The sequence below is a fragment of the Pundamilia nyererei genome, unplaced genomic scaffold (genome assembly GCF_000239375.1).
Source record: "Pundamilia nyererei isolate P.nyererei 1_Seehausen unplaced genomic scaffold, PunNye1.0 scaffold00018, whole genome shotgun sequence".
Lineage (NCBI taxonomy): Eukaryota > Metazoa > Chordata > Actinopteri > Cichliformes > Cichlidae > Pundamilia > Pundamilia nyererei.
In genome coordinates this window covers 5,358,330-5,370,431 of record NW_005187419.1, presented here as the reverse complement: position 1 = coordinate 5,370,431, position 12,102 = coordinate 5,358,330, and the positions used below count along the sequence as shown (strand labels likewise).

General features: G+C 43.5%; 1 protein-coding gene across 2 annotated transcripts in view; it reads left to right on the top strand.

Annotated features, from left to right (window-relative positions):
• kcna7 (potassium voltage-gated channel, shaker-related subfamily, member 7) overlaps positions 1-5,264 on the top strand; it is a 6,413-nt gene extending 1,149 nt beyond the window's left edge. Inside the window, exons 2-3 of one of the 2 annotated variants that reach the window (XM_005726287.2) lie at positions 497-1,200; positions 4,109-5,264. In XM_005726287.2, coding sequence (XP_005726344.1) covers positions 517-1,200; positions 4,109-5,044 — 1,620 coding nt within the window. In that variant the 5' untranslated portion in view covers positions 497-516 and the 3' untranslated portion in view covers positions 5,045-5,264. Of the gene's footprint in view, positions 1-446; positions 1,201-4,108 lie in introns of both variants that reach the window. The other variant, XM_013909052.1, reaches the window with a different exon arrangement.
• The last annotated feature ends 6,838 nt before the right edge of the window (positions 5,265-12,102 follow it).

Genomic DNA, 12,102 nt, shown 5'->3' with positions numbered 1-12,102 from the left:
CAAAGGTAAAGGGAAAAAATTAACCATGTTTGCTGTTCATATGTCTTGTAATTGGGATGAAGTAAACATCTGTTGAGTAATTTAACATAAAATTGTTTGATAGTGTTAATTTGGAAAGTTAGCACTCTAGCGGGTCCACCAGACCCATGAACACTGGCTGAGTAACAAAAATACGAACACCACACAAAGGTTAGAAGTCAGTTCAGGGAAGCTTGTACAGGTGTAACATTTTCTGGTGTTACATTAAAGTCTAACAGTAGAAAAATATGTAAAAAAATGAAGACATTTGGTAAAATAATCAACTCATAAATGTTTACTCATGTATACTTACAATGTACAATTGATTTTTTATACACCTTTTATACACAGGTATTAAGATGTTGTAACTATCTGTAAAGGTTGTTGAAGTGAACTTGTCAGGGTAACTTACATTTTTCTTCTTGCAGAAACAAAGAAGCAGCAAAAAGTACTTTTTTTTTCTTTTCTTTTTAAAAAGGAACTATTCCAGGCTGAGACATGGACAATCATAAGGGGGGAGGTACAGATAGAGGTGGAGGTGAGACGAAAGATAAACAAAAATCCGAGGAGGTCAGTGATGAAGATAAGCAGGCCAAAAACAAGCAGAACAAGTTGGAGAAAGAGAGCAGCAAGGAGCCGAGAGCGCATCCCAGAAGGGAGAACCGCCGGCGGTGTCAGTGGGCTCTGACGGAGCGTCTGGCCATCAACGTGTCAGGGATGCGTTATGAGACCCAGCTGCGCACCCTTGCTCAGTTCCCAGACTCCCTGTTGGGTGACCCCCAGCGTCGAATTCGCTACTTCGACCCTCTGCGGAATGAAGTCTTCTTGGACAGAAACCGCATCTGCTTTGACGCCATCCTCTACTTCTATCAGTCAGGTGGGAGGCTGCGGAGGCCCGCCAACATCCCCCTGGACATGTTCTTGGAGGAGCTGCGGTTCTACGAGCTCGGAGAGGAGATCATCGACCACTTCAAAGAGGATGAAGGCTTCGCCAAAGAGGAGGAAAGACCTCTACCTGAAAAAAAGTGGCAGCAGCAAATCTGGATGCTGTTTGAGTATCCGGAATCTTCCAGCGGAGCTCGGATCATCGCCATCATCAGTGTCATGGTCATTGTGGTCTCCATTCTCATCTTCTGCCTGGAGACCCTGCCTGAGTTCAGAAATGAAAAGGAGCGTAGGGAGGTGAGGATGCTCATATCTACAAAACCGGTATTCACAGGGCTGCACAAGGAAAGTTATGTCAGTTGCAATAACCGCATGGGTGAGGGAGTAGGCTGACGACAGGGTGCTTAGAGAACACAGCGTAACACTGCAGGAAAGTGATGAGGTGACCAAATAAGCACAAGAAGTGCAGACAGATGTCACTTTGCAGCACAAGATGAAAATGTTTTTATCTCCTGAAGCAACACTGAGTGAAAAATGGAGAGGAAAGCAAAGGCTGAGGAAAGAAAGAAAGTAAAGGAGACTATCTGCTGAAATTATTTTGGAGTTGCCACTTAATCTGATCCAGTTAGACTGAGAGGAAAGAAGTACGAGATGAGGAGAGCAGTTAAACCACCAGTGGAAAAATATGAGGGATAGAAGAGAGCAGGTAAAGCGGCTTGAGAGTTTTACTTATTAGTTAATTAATTCAGATGAAGTGGATGCTTTAAAAGTAGGAAGAAGCACTAGAGAGTGGAAGGACTTAGACGAAGAGAAGCCAGCATGAAAAGCAGGAAAGGAGATGAGCTTGTCTCAGGTTACTCCTCGGAGATCTAAAGGTGCTATATATAGAGGAAGGACACCCCAAAGAGCCCATCAACACATAAACCAAAGCCCGTATTAATAAACACAGTGACTCATAGGCTACACACTGAAAACGGCATGGAAAAGATGGAGACGGATCGGTTTTTCTGATGACTACGGCAAAATTAAATTTGTCTCGCATGTGCTCCGGCAGCCTGGAGACGAGATGGATTGTGGAGGTTCAGGTAGCAGACGTGCATGCTTCCAAAGCACCACCACCACTCCCTCGTTACTCCAGTAAACAGAGATAGATATGTTGATGTATGGAGGACAAAAACTGCCAAAACAATTAACAAATAGAAAAATAAATGAATATTCCATGAAAGTTCTGAAGAATTTGGGCCCCCTTTCTTTACAGAGTTGCTTCACTTCATTGCGGGTCGTAAGAATTCATTTATGCACAGCTCTTTGAAGGGCTCGCCACAAGATTTTTAATTAGGTTGACATCTGGACTTCGACTGGTCCATTGTAACATTTTGTTTCAGCCATTCTGTTTGCAGACCCAGATTATGTCCAGACTCCAGTGGTGGATCTGTTATGTCTGGTATTCTATGGCAAATGCTAATCAGGCTCCACTGGTGGAGAAGTAGCACAGGGCCCATTTGAAGACGTCAGGCCCTCAGGCCATCCTCACAAAGTCTGTTACTGATTGTTTGGTCAGAGACATTTATACCAGTGGCCTGTTGGAGATTACTTTGTAGGGGTCTGGCAGCATTCCTCCTTGCACAAAGGAGCAGACACTGGTCCCACTGATGGGTTATGGCTTTGCCCTGTCCAGCTCTCCAAAAGTAACTGCATGTCTCCTAGAATCTCATCCATGATCTTGAGACTGTTCTGGGAGACAGCCAAATGCAAAACTAATGAAAAGAAACAGAAAAGATTAGAGGTGGAAAAGTTGTCAGTAGCCTCCATCACAACTCCCAAACCATTCTTGTTTTGGGGGTTCTCTCATTGTTGCCCCTCTAGCGCACCTGTTGTTCATCCCATTACCACCAAAGCAGCCGAAACTGATTAAGAACCTCCTCTGCCACTTAACTGACCAGCAGATTTGTCTTCCATACTAAAGTGATCAGAGCCTGCAATACTCTCGGATACAATGCAAGCCAACATAAACATACATGCACAGCCATCTCCACGTTATCAGTCACTCACGAGATGGAAAATCTTACAAACAAAAATATCTCGAACCATGCATGTTGTTGGTTTTATGTGACAGCCTGGATCTAAGTGATGGACACTAACATCATTCAACCTGCCATTAGTATATTTCACCTTAATCTGAGCAGTGTCTGTTTAGAATTTGCTTTGCAAATGTCACAGGCAGTTCAAAGTATATATAAAGCAGCACACACGAGGACACAAGAAACATATGCTGTTTCCAGTTTATTAGGTCAACCTAGCTAAAGATAATGTAATTTAAGACGAACAGACTGCAGTAAACTCTCCCGTCGCCAAGGTTACAGTGTTTGGTTTGGGTTGATGTGGAATTAGGGAGATGCCGGTTGAGCTGAATGGTTATTTTAGTGGATAACCAAACATCTATCAGAATACAGTTCAAACCCACCACAAAGTAGAGCTGAAGCAAAACCAAGCCTGAACATTGTGACCTTGACAGAAGCAGGATTTACTGCAGGCTTGTTATACCAGACATTTTCAGCCAGGTGTATCTAATTAACAGGAAATAGGAAATAGAGTTGAGCACAGTATGTACTGCAAGGCCATCAAATGCTTAGAGTAACTTTAAATAAGTTGTTAAAAGACAGTTATTCCAAACTTGCACCTTGTTCCCAGAAAAAAAAAGCAGCTGGGTTAAATAAAGTGTCAGGTGGCTGTAATACAATCCTGAGTCACATGAGGTGAATGTTTTATGTTTAAATATAGAGAAACTGGTTTATAAAAGTCTGTGAGAGAAAAAAAAAAGCATTAAAACTAAGAGAGCGAAAATGGAGAGGAGAGAGACTTTAGCACCGTATCAGAGATCTCACAAGATCCTGGTGACAGATGTCATACTTCAAATGTGCTGAGGACAAACTTTGATAATAATCGCTACTTCTCACTTTCCTCCTTATGTTTACTCTGTCCTTCTTGATTTCTCTCTGTTTACATTCATGCAAACATCATCTCCATGGAGCTGTTTACTACTGCCCTACCTTTCCTCTCTCTCTATTCTCCTATTTCTTCTTCCAAACCAACGAGTGTGTGAAAATAAGTTGAATCTTTTGGGCAGTGCAGGTTATATGCTTTGATTTTTCTTTTAATCTAATGTTTGAGTTTAATCTCTTCTACTTCCTTATTTATCTTGCAGCAATACTCCATCGCTCCTCACCCCAACATATCAAACAACACCATCTTGGTCTCACCTGGATTCACTGCCTTCCAGGACCCATTCTTCATAGTAGAGACAATCTGCATCTGCTGGTTCTCATTTGAACTCATCATGCGCTTCATTAGCGCTCCCAACAAGATGCACTTTTTTAAAGACATCATGAACATCATAGACTTCTTCGCCATCATGCCTTATTTTGTCACAGTGGGCACGGAGCTAGCAAAGGACAAAGGTACGCAGCCCTCCGTGTCTCTGGCTCTCATCAGAGTCATCAGGTTAGTGAGAGTCTTCAGGATCTTCAAGCTCTCTCGTCACTCCAAGGGCCTCCAGATCCTGGGCCAGACGCTGAAGGCCAGCCTGAGAGAGCTTGCGCTGCTCATCTTCTTCCTCTTCATCGGCGTCATAATCTTTTCTAGCGCCGTCTACTTCGCTGAGGTGGACAGTTCTGGAACAAACTTCAAAAGCATCCCAGAGGCTTTCTGGTGGGCAGTCGTGACCATGACTACAGTCGGGTACGGCGATATGTGCCCAGGGACAGTTGGGGGAAAGCTGGTGGGCTCCATGTGTGCCATTGCTGGCGTGCTCACCATCTCTTTGCCTGTGCCTGTCATTGTGTCCAACTTCAGCTACTTTTACCACAGAGAGATGGAGTGTGAGGACACCAGGGTGTACCAGCATGTCTCCACATCGCTCTGGGAAAAGGAAGGAGATGATGATGAAGATGAGGAGGACGAGGATGGAATGGATGAGTGGCCTGAATATATGAGGGATTACGCACCACTGTATGGGCAGAACAGGGCTATTTGCCCTCCGATCAATGGGCCTCTTTTGACAGGCCTTTGTGCAGGACAGGTAGATGGGGATCAGAGAGGCATGGGGTTCCTCTTTAAGGAATCTCGTGTCACTCAGGTCTGACAGACTGCAGAGTGCTAAACTCATGGCAACACATCAAGAAAACCAAGATATAAAAAGATACTGCTGAAAGGACACGCAGAGGGAGACATGAAAACCAAGAAGTGCAGTGACATGTGAACATAGTTTTATATGTGAAGCTTTTGCATGATTATACTCGACTCACAGCTACTCACGAAGCATCCGTTTTCCTCAGTAAATAAACAGAAAAAAGTAAAATGTTTCCAGATGCCTCAAAGCATTTTCTGTGCATCTCACATGACAAATATTCCACCAGCTGCAAAATGATTTAAATTACAACCACCCCCTCTGGTTCCTTAACCAAACACAGATGACAGTTACTTACATGTTTTGGTCACAGGAAGAATGAATGTAGAATGACTGTAATGAATGGACCTAGAATTTCCTTTAACCAGATAATTTCCGGAAAAAAAACTTTAGCACTAAATTCTGCTTCTCCTCATTTTCTGCCAAATCACTTTTATTTGTACAGCTTTCCAGTCAATATGTACGCTGTCATGTGTATAATATTACAATATCTTGTCTTAAATTATATGGAAACAGTATTCGACTACAGCTGTCTGAATTCAATCCCATTGACACAGGTGTATAAAATCAAGCAACTAGCCATGGTACTGGCATTAACATCAGCACAAAACCTGTGTGCTGGGAGTTTCGTGGAATGGGTTTTCATGGGCGGCCCACTACTTTTGTCTATATAGTCTATATACACGTTACATATTAAGCAACCAGCCAATCAGAATAAAGCATTCTGTACAGAGGATGAACTGAAAGGATGCACCATATAAAAAAAACGATGACTACTTTAGTCTATGTTTTACCTGATGGGGTACAATGTTGCTGTTGAGGGGTTGCTGCTGCTCCTGCTGCTGATAGTGCTAGAAGACAGGGCTCTATTGCTTTGAGACTGTAGATGTTAAAAAGTCCATAGGAGAGATGGTAGCTTATTAAACAAGTGCTATGAGATAATATTAAAATGCAAAGATTGGTGACAGTGCTTGAAATCATAAGGCAAGAATAAAAAAAACTGTGGGAAATAAACTAGGCTCTGCCTGTGACTCACTCTTCGCCTCTCTTCCTCCTTCCATCTCCTCATCTCATCTATCACTCTCTACTTGCTGTCCATCTGAGAACTAGGCATAATTTGCTATTGCATTAATCTATTATTTAATTGTCTACACTTAACAAGTCTTGCACCTAGTCCATGACAAAGTAATGATAGAAAAATGTTATAGAACCAAAAGATTGCAATTGTGTTTATTATAGTTTTTGTACTTGAATACCTCTGCAATGTAACAACTGGTACATGTGTCATTGTTACCTGTGCCCTTTTTAATCCATCTGGTGAGGGACAGACACATGCAGTGACATTTTATACCTTCTCCAGAATACTGTGTTTACAGTACTATGGCCACAAGTTTTCATCATGGTGCTGATTCAGAATCCTTCTCTTATTATTTATTCCTAGTCTATAATAATAAAGTAATGAGAATAAAAAATACATATATAAATATAAAATATAAATCCATAATTATGTGGATATGCATGTTAGATCAGTTTTAGTGAAATGTAAGCCCTCCAGAAATGCAGGGAAAGCCCTGTAACTTACTTTAAAGGTAAATATGTTCACTAAAACGGTGGACAGAGCTACAGACCCATGACACCCTTACCCAGTTAGCTGGCAGCTAATGACCAGACTAGGACAGGTAATGATTGTTGCACACACAGCACGCTCATTTGTTTGAATTCGTCAGTTGCCACAACACAACTTACCAACGTGTAGTCAAAGGAGCTTGCAAAGAAAAGCGTCTAGCTTCTCTGCTAGCCATCGGGGCGGGGGGCGCTGGGAGGAGATGTTGGCTGTCCGATTGGCCTCCCTGCTGCTGCGGAGCCTGGGACGGTCTGCTTGCCTCCACCCCGGGGGGAAGGGTAACATATCTTGGGTCTGGGTTCTGTTTCCCCCTCTGGGGGCGAGGGTACCTGGACCCGGGGTATAGAGTATGTTTGGGGAGTGTGATTGTGTGTACATGTCCATTTATGTCTTTCCTTACGTTGGGTGAGTGCTGAGTGTTTGTATATGTGTGCATGAGGGTGGGAACGCATGTTTGTGTCTGTGTGTACCTGTTTGTCTGTGTCTATATGTCAGGTCGGGTCTTAGACTCCATCTCTCTGGGAACTCCCAGGCCCTCCAAGGCCTATCTCCCCTCACCACACTCCCTGCCGGTGACTGATGCCCTCAGGGGTCGGTGCATTGGTGGTTCTTGGTGTCCGGGGCTGGGCACTCAGTTATGTACCGGCTCACTCCCGGTGGCTACCGGCGGGGCCTGGCGCCTGTTGCTTGGTCAGGCCTCCTCCGGGGTGCGGGGGGCCCTCGGGCCTCCGGCCTCTGGGCCTGCAGCTCGGTTGCCGGCAGAGCCGGCGGGCACGCCGGTGCAGCCCCCTCTAGCTTCTGCTCGGTGGCTACTGGGTGACGCCTCGTCTGGGGATCCTCAGCCCTTCCCATGAGGGTGGCACGGATGCCCCTCTGGTGGTCCTCCTTGGGCTCTCGCACTCTGAGGCCTCTGGATGTCTGGGGCCTGGATCTCCCCCATGCCTGCTTCATGCCCTGGGGGACGGGGCTATGGCTCACTACATCCTCTTGCAGACCATTACATGTGGAAACCATTTGAATACAAGCGCGCTGATCCACACAGGTGTGCACACGTGTGTTCACTGCTCGTAGACTTAAATTACACCTTTCTTGGCTGCTACTTCAAAGCACATTGTGCGCTGTCTGTCCTGCGTGCTGCACAACAACATTGAATTTTTAGTATTTACTGCTGTTTACACTTAGCTAGATTAAAGCGATGGTGTTGTGTTTAGTATGTTGCTTTGGTTTTGTTTGTTTTTTTTGCTTGTTTTCTATTCTTCTTCTCTCAACAGGTGATCCAGGAGATTTTTTTTCTCCCCCCCTTTCTCACTGTCCCTCTCCCCTTCTGTTTTTCTTTTCCTTCCTCTTTCTCTCTCCCTTTCCTATCCCTCACTCATGTCTGTCCCGTCTGTAACATCTGAAAATAAAATATAATAAATAATAAAAACAAAGGTCGATCAAATGGACCAATACGGCAATGCCACGATGATCCATTTGGCAAAGTAAATCCATTGGGTATCCTTGTTGGTCTTCAGACAACAGTTCTGACGGCTAAAGAACCAAATGGGACAGGCAGAAAAAGAAAAAGAAAGCGTCTGGACTTCTTTAAGTTGCTTGAATACGTTTCACCTCTCATCTCACCTCTCATTTAGTTTAAATCTGGGACTCCCCACCATTTGACCTTAGAACTGAAGAAGCTTCTCGGATGAGAGGTGAAACGTCTTTAAGAAACTTAAAGAAGTCCAGATGCTTTTCTTTGCAAGCTCCTTTGACTACAATGACCTGGATGACTGAGAACCTTCACAGACATCTTACCAACGTGTACATAATAACCTACTACTCCTATGTCGTACAGTCGCCACCGCCCAGGTGGCAAAAAATGCACGTGCTCTTTCTGAGTTTGGTCCCGCTCGTAACCAGCGCACTCTGCTGTCGAGGGTGAGCATTGGTAAATGGTGGTCATGTGACTGATGCAAGCCAGGTCCTTTTATTTAGCAAAATTATGATTAACAGTTAAATTATACTGTTGAGGGTCAAAGGCAGGACTCCACATGCACACACAAATTACAAAAAAATAAATAAATTAAAAATGCCTCAAGAAAAGGGCACTCATCAGGAAAGGGGCGGGTCTGAGGTCTAGTAATAGACCTTCCCCTTTACTATATATATTAGTATAATATTATAGTAATAGTAGTGATGATAATGTACGTTAGTATTATTTTCTGACATTGACATTCTTCTAATGTTATATTTTGCCAACTTGGAGTCAGGAGAGAATGAAAACTGTGCAGTCTTGCTGATGTCATGATGTTACAGTGCGCTCACTCAGAGGTGTTGTAGCCTAAATCATTAGAGATTATTAGCTAATTCTAGCTTTCTGAGCCACTAGTCTGCTGGTATTACCAGCAAATGAGCTGATGTACTTTGTTATTTTAGTTTGTTAAAACATTTCTATTCCTGTTCTGTTGCTTGTTTACAGTACCGATCCTGATCCCGGTCAGTTCATGTTCAGTAGCACCCTGCTTTCAGTCTGAATATTGGTGTAAATTGAAATGGAGCAGTTTATGCCTTTTATTCATTTGTAAGTTGTGTTTCCCTGTTACATTTAACTTTTGGGTTACAGCACAAAGACTGAGAGAGGATGACAGTGTGGGCGAGAAATTCATGACGATGATTTCACATAACCAAGCTGTGTGCTATACTCATATCAAATATGGATTCCCAGCCTGCTCTTACAATAATTATCACATTATATTGTTATGTTTAGCTGAATGTAAAGTGTTTGTGTATGATTGTCAGTGCAAAGGAGGCAAGGACAGAATGATTGCACAAGAGCAGGAAGAACCAGCTGAGTAAATGTGCAGATAATGAAGTTAGCTATAACAATATTTATTTTTCACCAAGTCATTTTAAAATCTTTTCACATATTTTGCTTGCGCAGCCTTTATACGTGGAGTTGCATGTTCTCCCTGTATCAGGATGGGATCTCTCCAGGTACTCTGACATCCTCCCACAATCTAAACTCCTAAACTCCCACTAACATGCAGTTAGTGGGATTACTGTGGGTCAGTTGGCGATTCTAAATTGCTTATAGGTTAGACTAGTTTGTCTTTTTAATGTATGTCCATTTGCTGCACATTTGACTGAGTAAATTGGATATCCCATGAAGATAAAACTATTATAGAGCAGCTAAAAGTGGCGGGAGTGTTTAAGGTGTTGATGCCCTGCATTTGTCAGAGTTATGGCAGAAATGTGGCGCTGCAATCTTATGCTTATGAGGATAACAAAGAGCTTGCTCATCGGCTGGCAGTGGTGCAGACAGAGTTCATGTAGTTGGTCCGGAGCCAGTTTATGCGTTATGTGTAACCGATACAGGGCAGAGGGGGTGGGTGGCAGAAATGGTATTTGCTGGGGGCAGAACAGCTTTCTGTCACGGGGTGTTCTGGATGAAGTAGTTACCACAACATAATCCTTGTGTCACTGATTTTCTTTGATACACTGCGCTGCGCAACGTCAGTTTGTCTTTATAGTAAATCTAAAATCTGTTCTTTGTCTCAAACACTCTTCGGGACTGAAGGGTGGCTGTAATAAAGCTAAAAGCATGACGTGGGTACAGAATAAATTTAGTCACAGCAGAAAGCAACAAAGAGGCAGCTGTTTAATAATCAGTGGATCAGTCATAGACTGTTTACAGAGAATCTAATTCAATGATTGTGATGTTAACTGCAACCAAAAGAAGATCAAAATAACATAAAAATATAATGGAAACATGAATCAGGTCATAAAATGTTACAAAGTTTATATTTCTGCCTCACCTTGCCTCTCAAGCATTTTTCCTTTCTTATTAATTCACCGAATTATCTTTATTTATCAAAATGTTATTGATTAATTATTTATTTATGTTTTGCATTGTTCCATCTTTTTATTTTCCCCAAACTTTTACTACTTTTCCTATGAATACAGAAGCAAGTCATCTGGATAATGTTTTATTTATGATTTTGGCTGGTTATGTCTTCCATAGATGCTCGGCTGCAGCTCATTATTAAGGACAAACTAATTGTATAGCACTTGTGACACATGGGCTCGGGTCACAAGAGATCCCTCTCAGTCAGATCGTTTATATGGTATTTTTAGGTTTTAGATTATTTTCCTGGTCTGTATTTTTCAGTCTATTCTTTTAACATGACTTTAGGATCGCAATAATAGAAAGTAACTAAAAATAAAAATAATACAATGAGGTATGGGTGAAGAGAGAGCTGAGTGTAAAAGCGAAGCTCTCAATTTACTGGTCGATCCTACCACCGCCAATCCGCCAGTCCTACCCTCACCTATGGTCACAAGCTGTGGGTAGTGACTGAAAGAGCAAGATCGCGGATACAAGCAGCAGAAATGAGCTTCCTCCGAAGGGTGCCTGGCCATTCTCTTAAGCTGGGCTAACACTAGGATTTTTTCAGCTGCGTTATTCAGCCCCTGCTCAAACTGTACGACTGAATCGCAGGGGTTAGAAGTTCATGAGTCACGATGCAGGGCCTGATGCTCTGATGCGACCTGAGTGCTCACACTGTGCGTCCATAACATGAAGCTTAACACAAAATCTGCATCTTGCTCACCCTCTCTGTCTTTCACTCACACAGACACACGCCACCACCATCAACTTTGCTAAATTGCTAATGAAAAACATTGACCAGGCAGCTGCAGTTGAGCAGCAGTGTCCATCCAACTCTTTTCACGGTTGTTGCGGTCGAGATGATTTTGTTAGACCACATCGAAACGGCTCGGATGAGCTTGCCAAAGTTCTAACACTGCGCTGCCATGCTACTCCATCTTTTTTACTTCCATTTCTGTGTTTGCGCATGCGCAGTGTGAGAGGATGTGAGAGGTTGCATTGATATCCTGACGAGGGGCGACAGGATTTCAAACAGGTTTGATTTTCTTGCGACCATACGATTGCTGATCGGGAGCTGGTCGTGAGGTGTTAATCGCTTCTCGTTACCCCATGTATACTACGCCATGCACGACACATGATTAAGGCGAAACTCGGGCCGATCCCCAAAACAGTCGCACAACTGAAAAATCGCCCAAAAATCGCACAGGTTATGCCCAGCTTTAGAGATAGGGTGAGAAGTTCGGCATCTGGGAGGGGCTCAGAGTAGAGCCACTGCTCCTCCACATTGAAAGGAGCCAGTTGAGGGGGTTCGGGCATGTCCCTCCGGGAGGAGGCCGCAGGGCAGACCCAGGACACGCTGGAGGGATTATATCTCTCGGCTGGCCTGCAGGACAAGCTGGAGGAGGTGTCTGGGGAGAGGGAGGTCTGGGCTTTTCTGCCGCTGCCCCCGCACCCAGCCCCAAATAAGTAGAAGAAGATGGATAATACAATGCGAAAGTCATGAAAATGTCTGTTTTTTTAAAT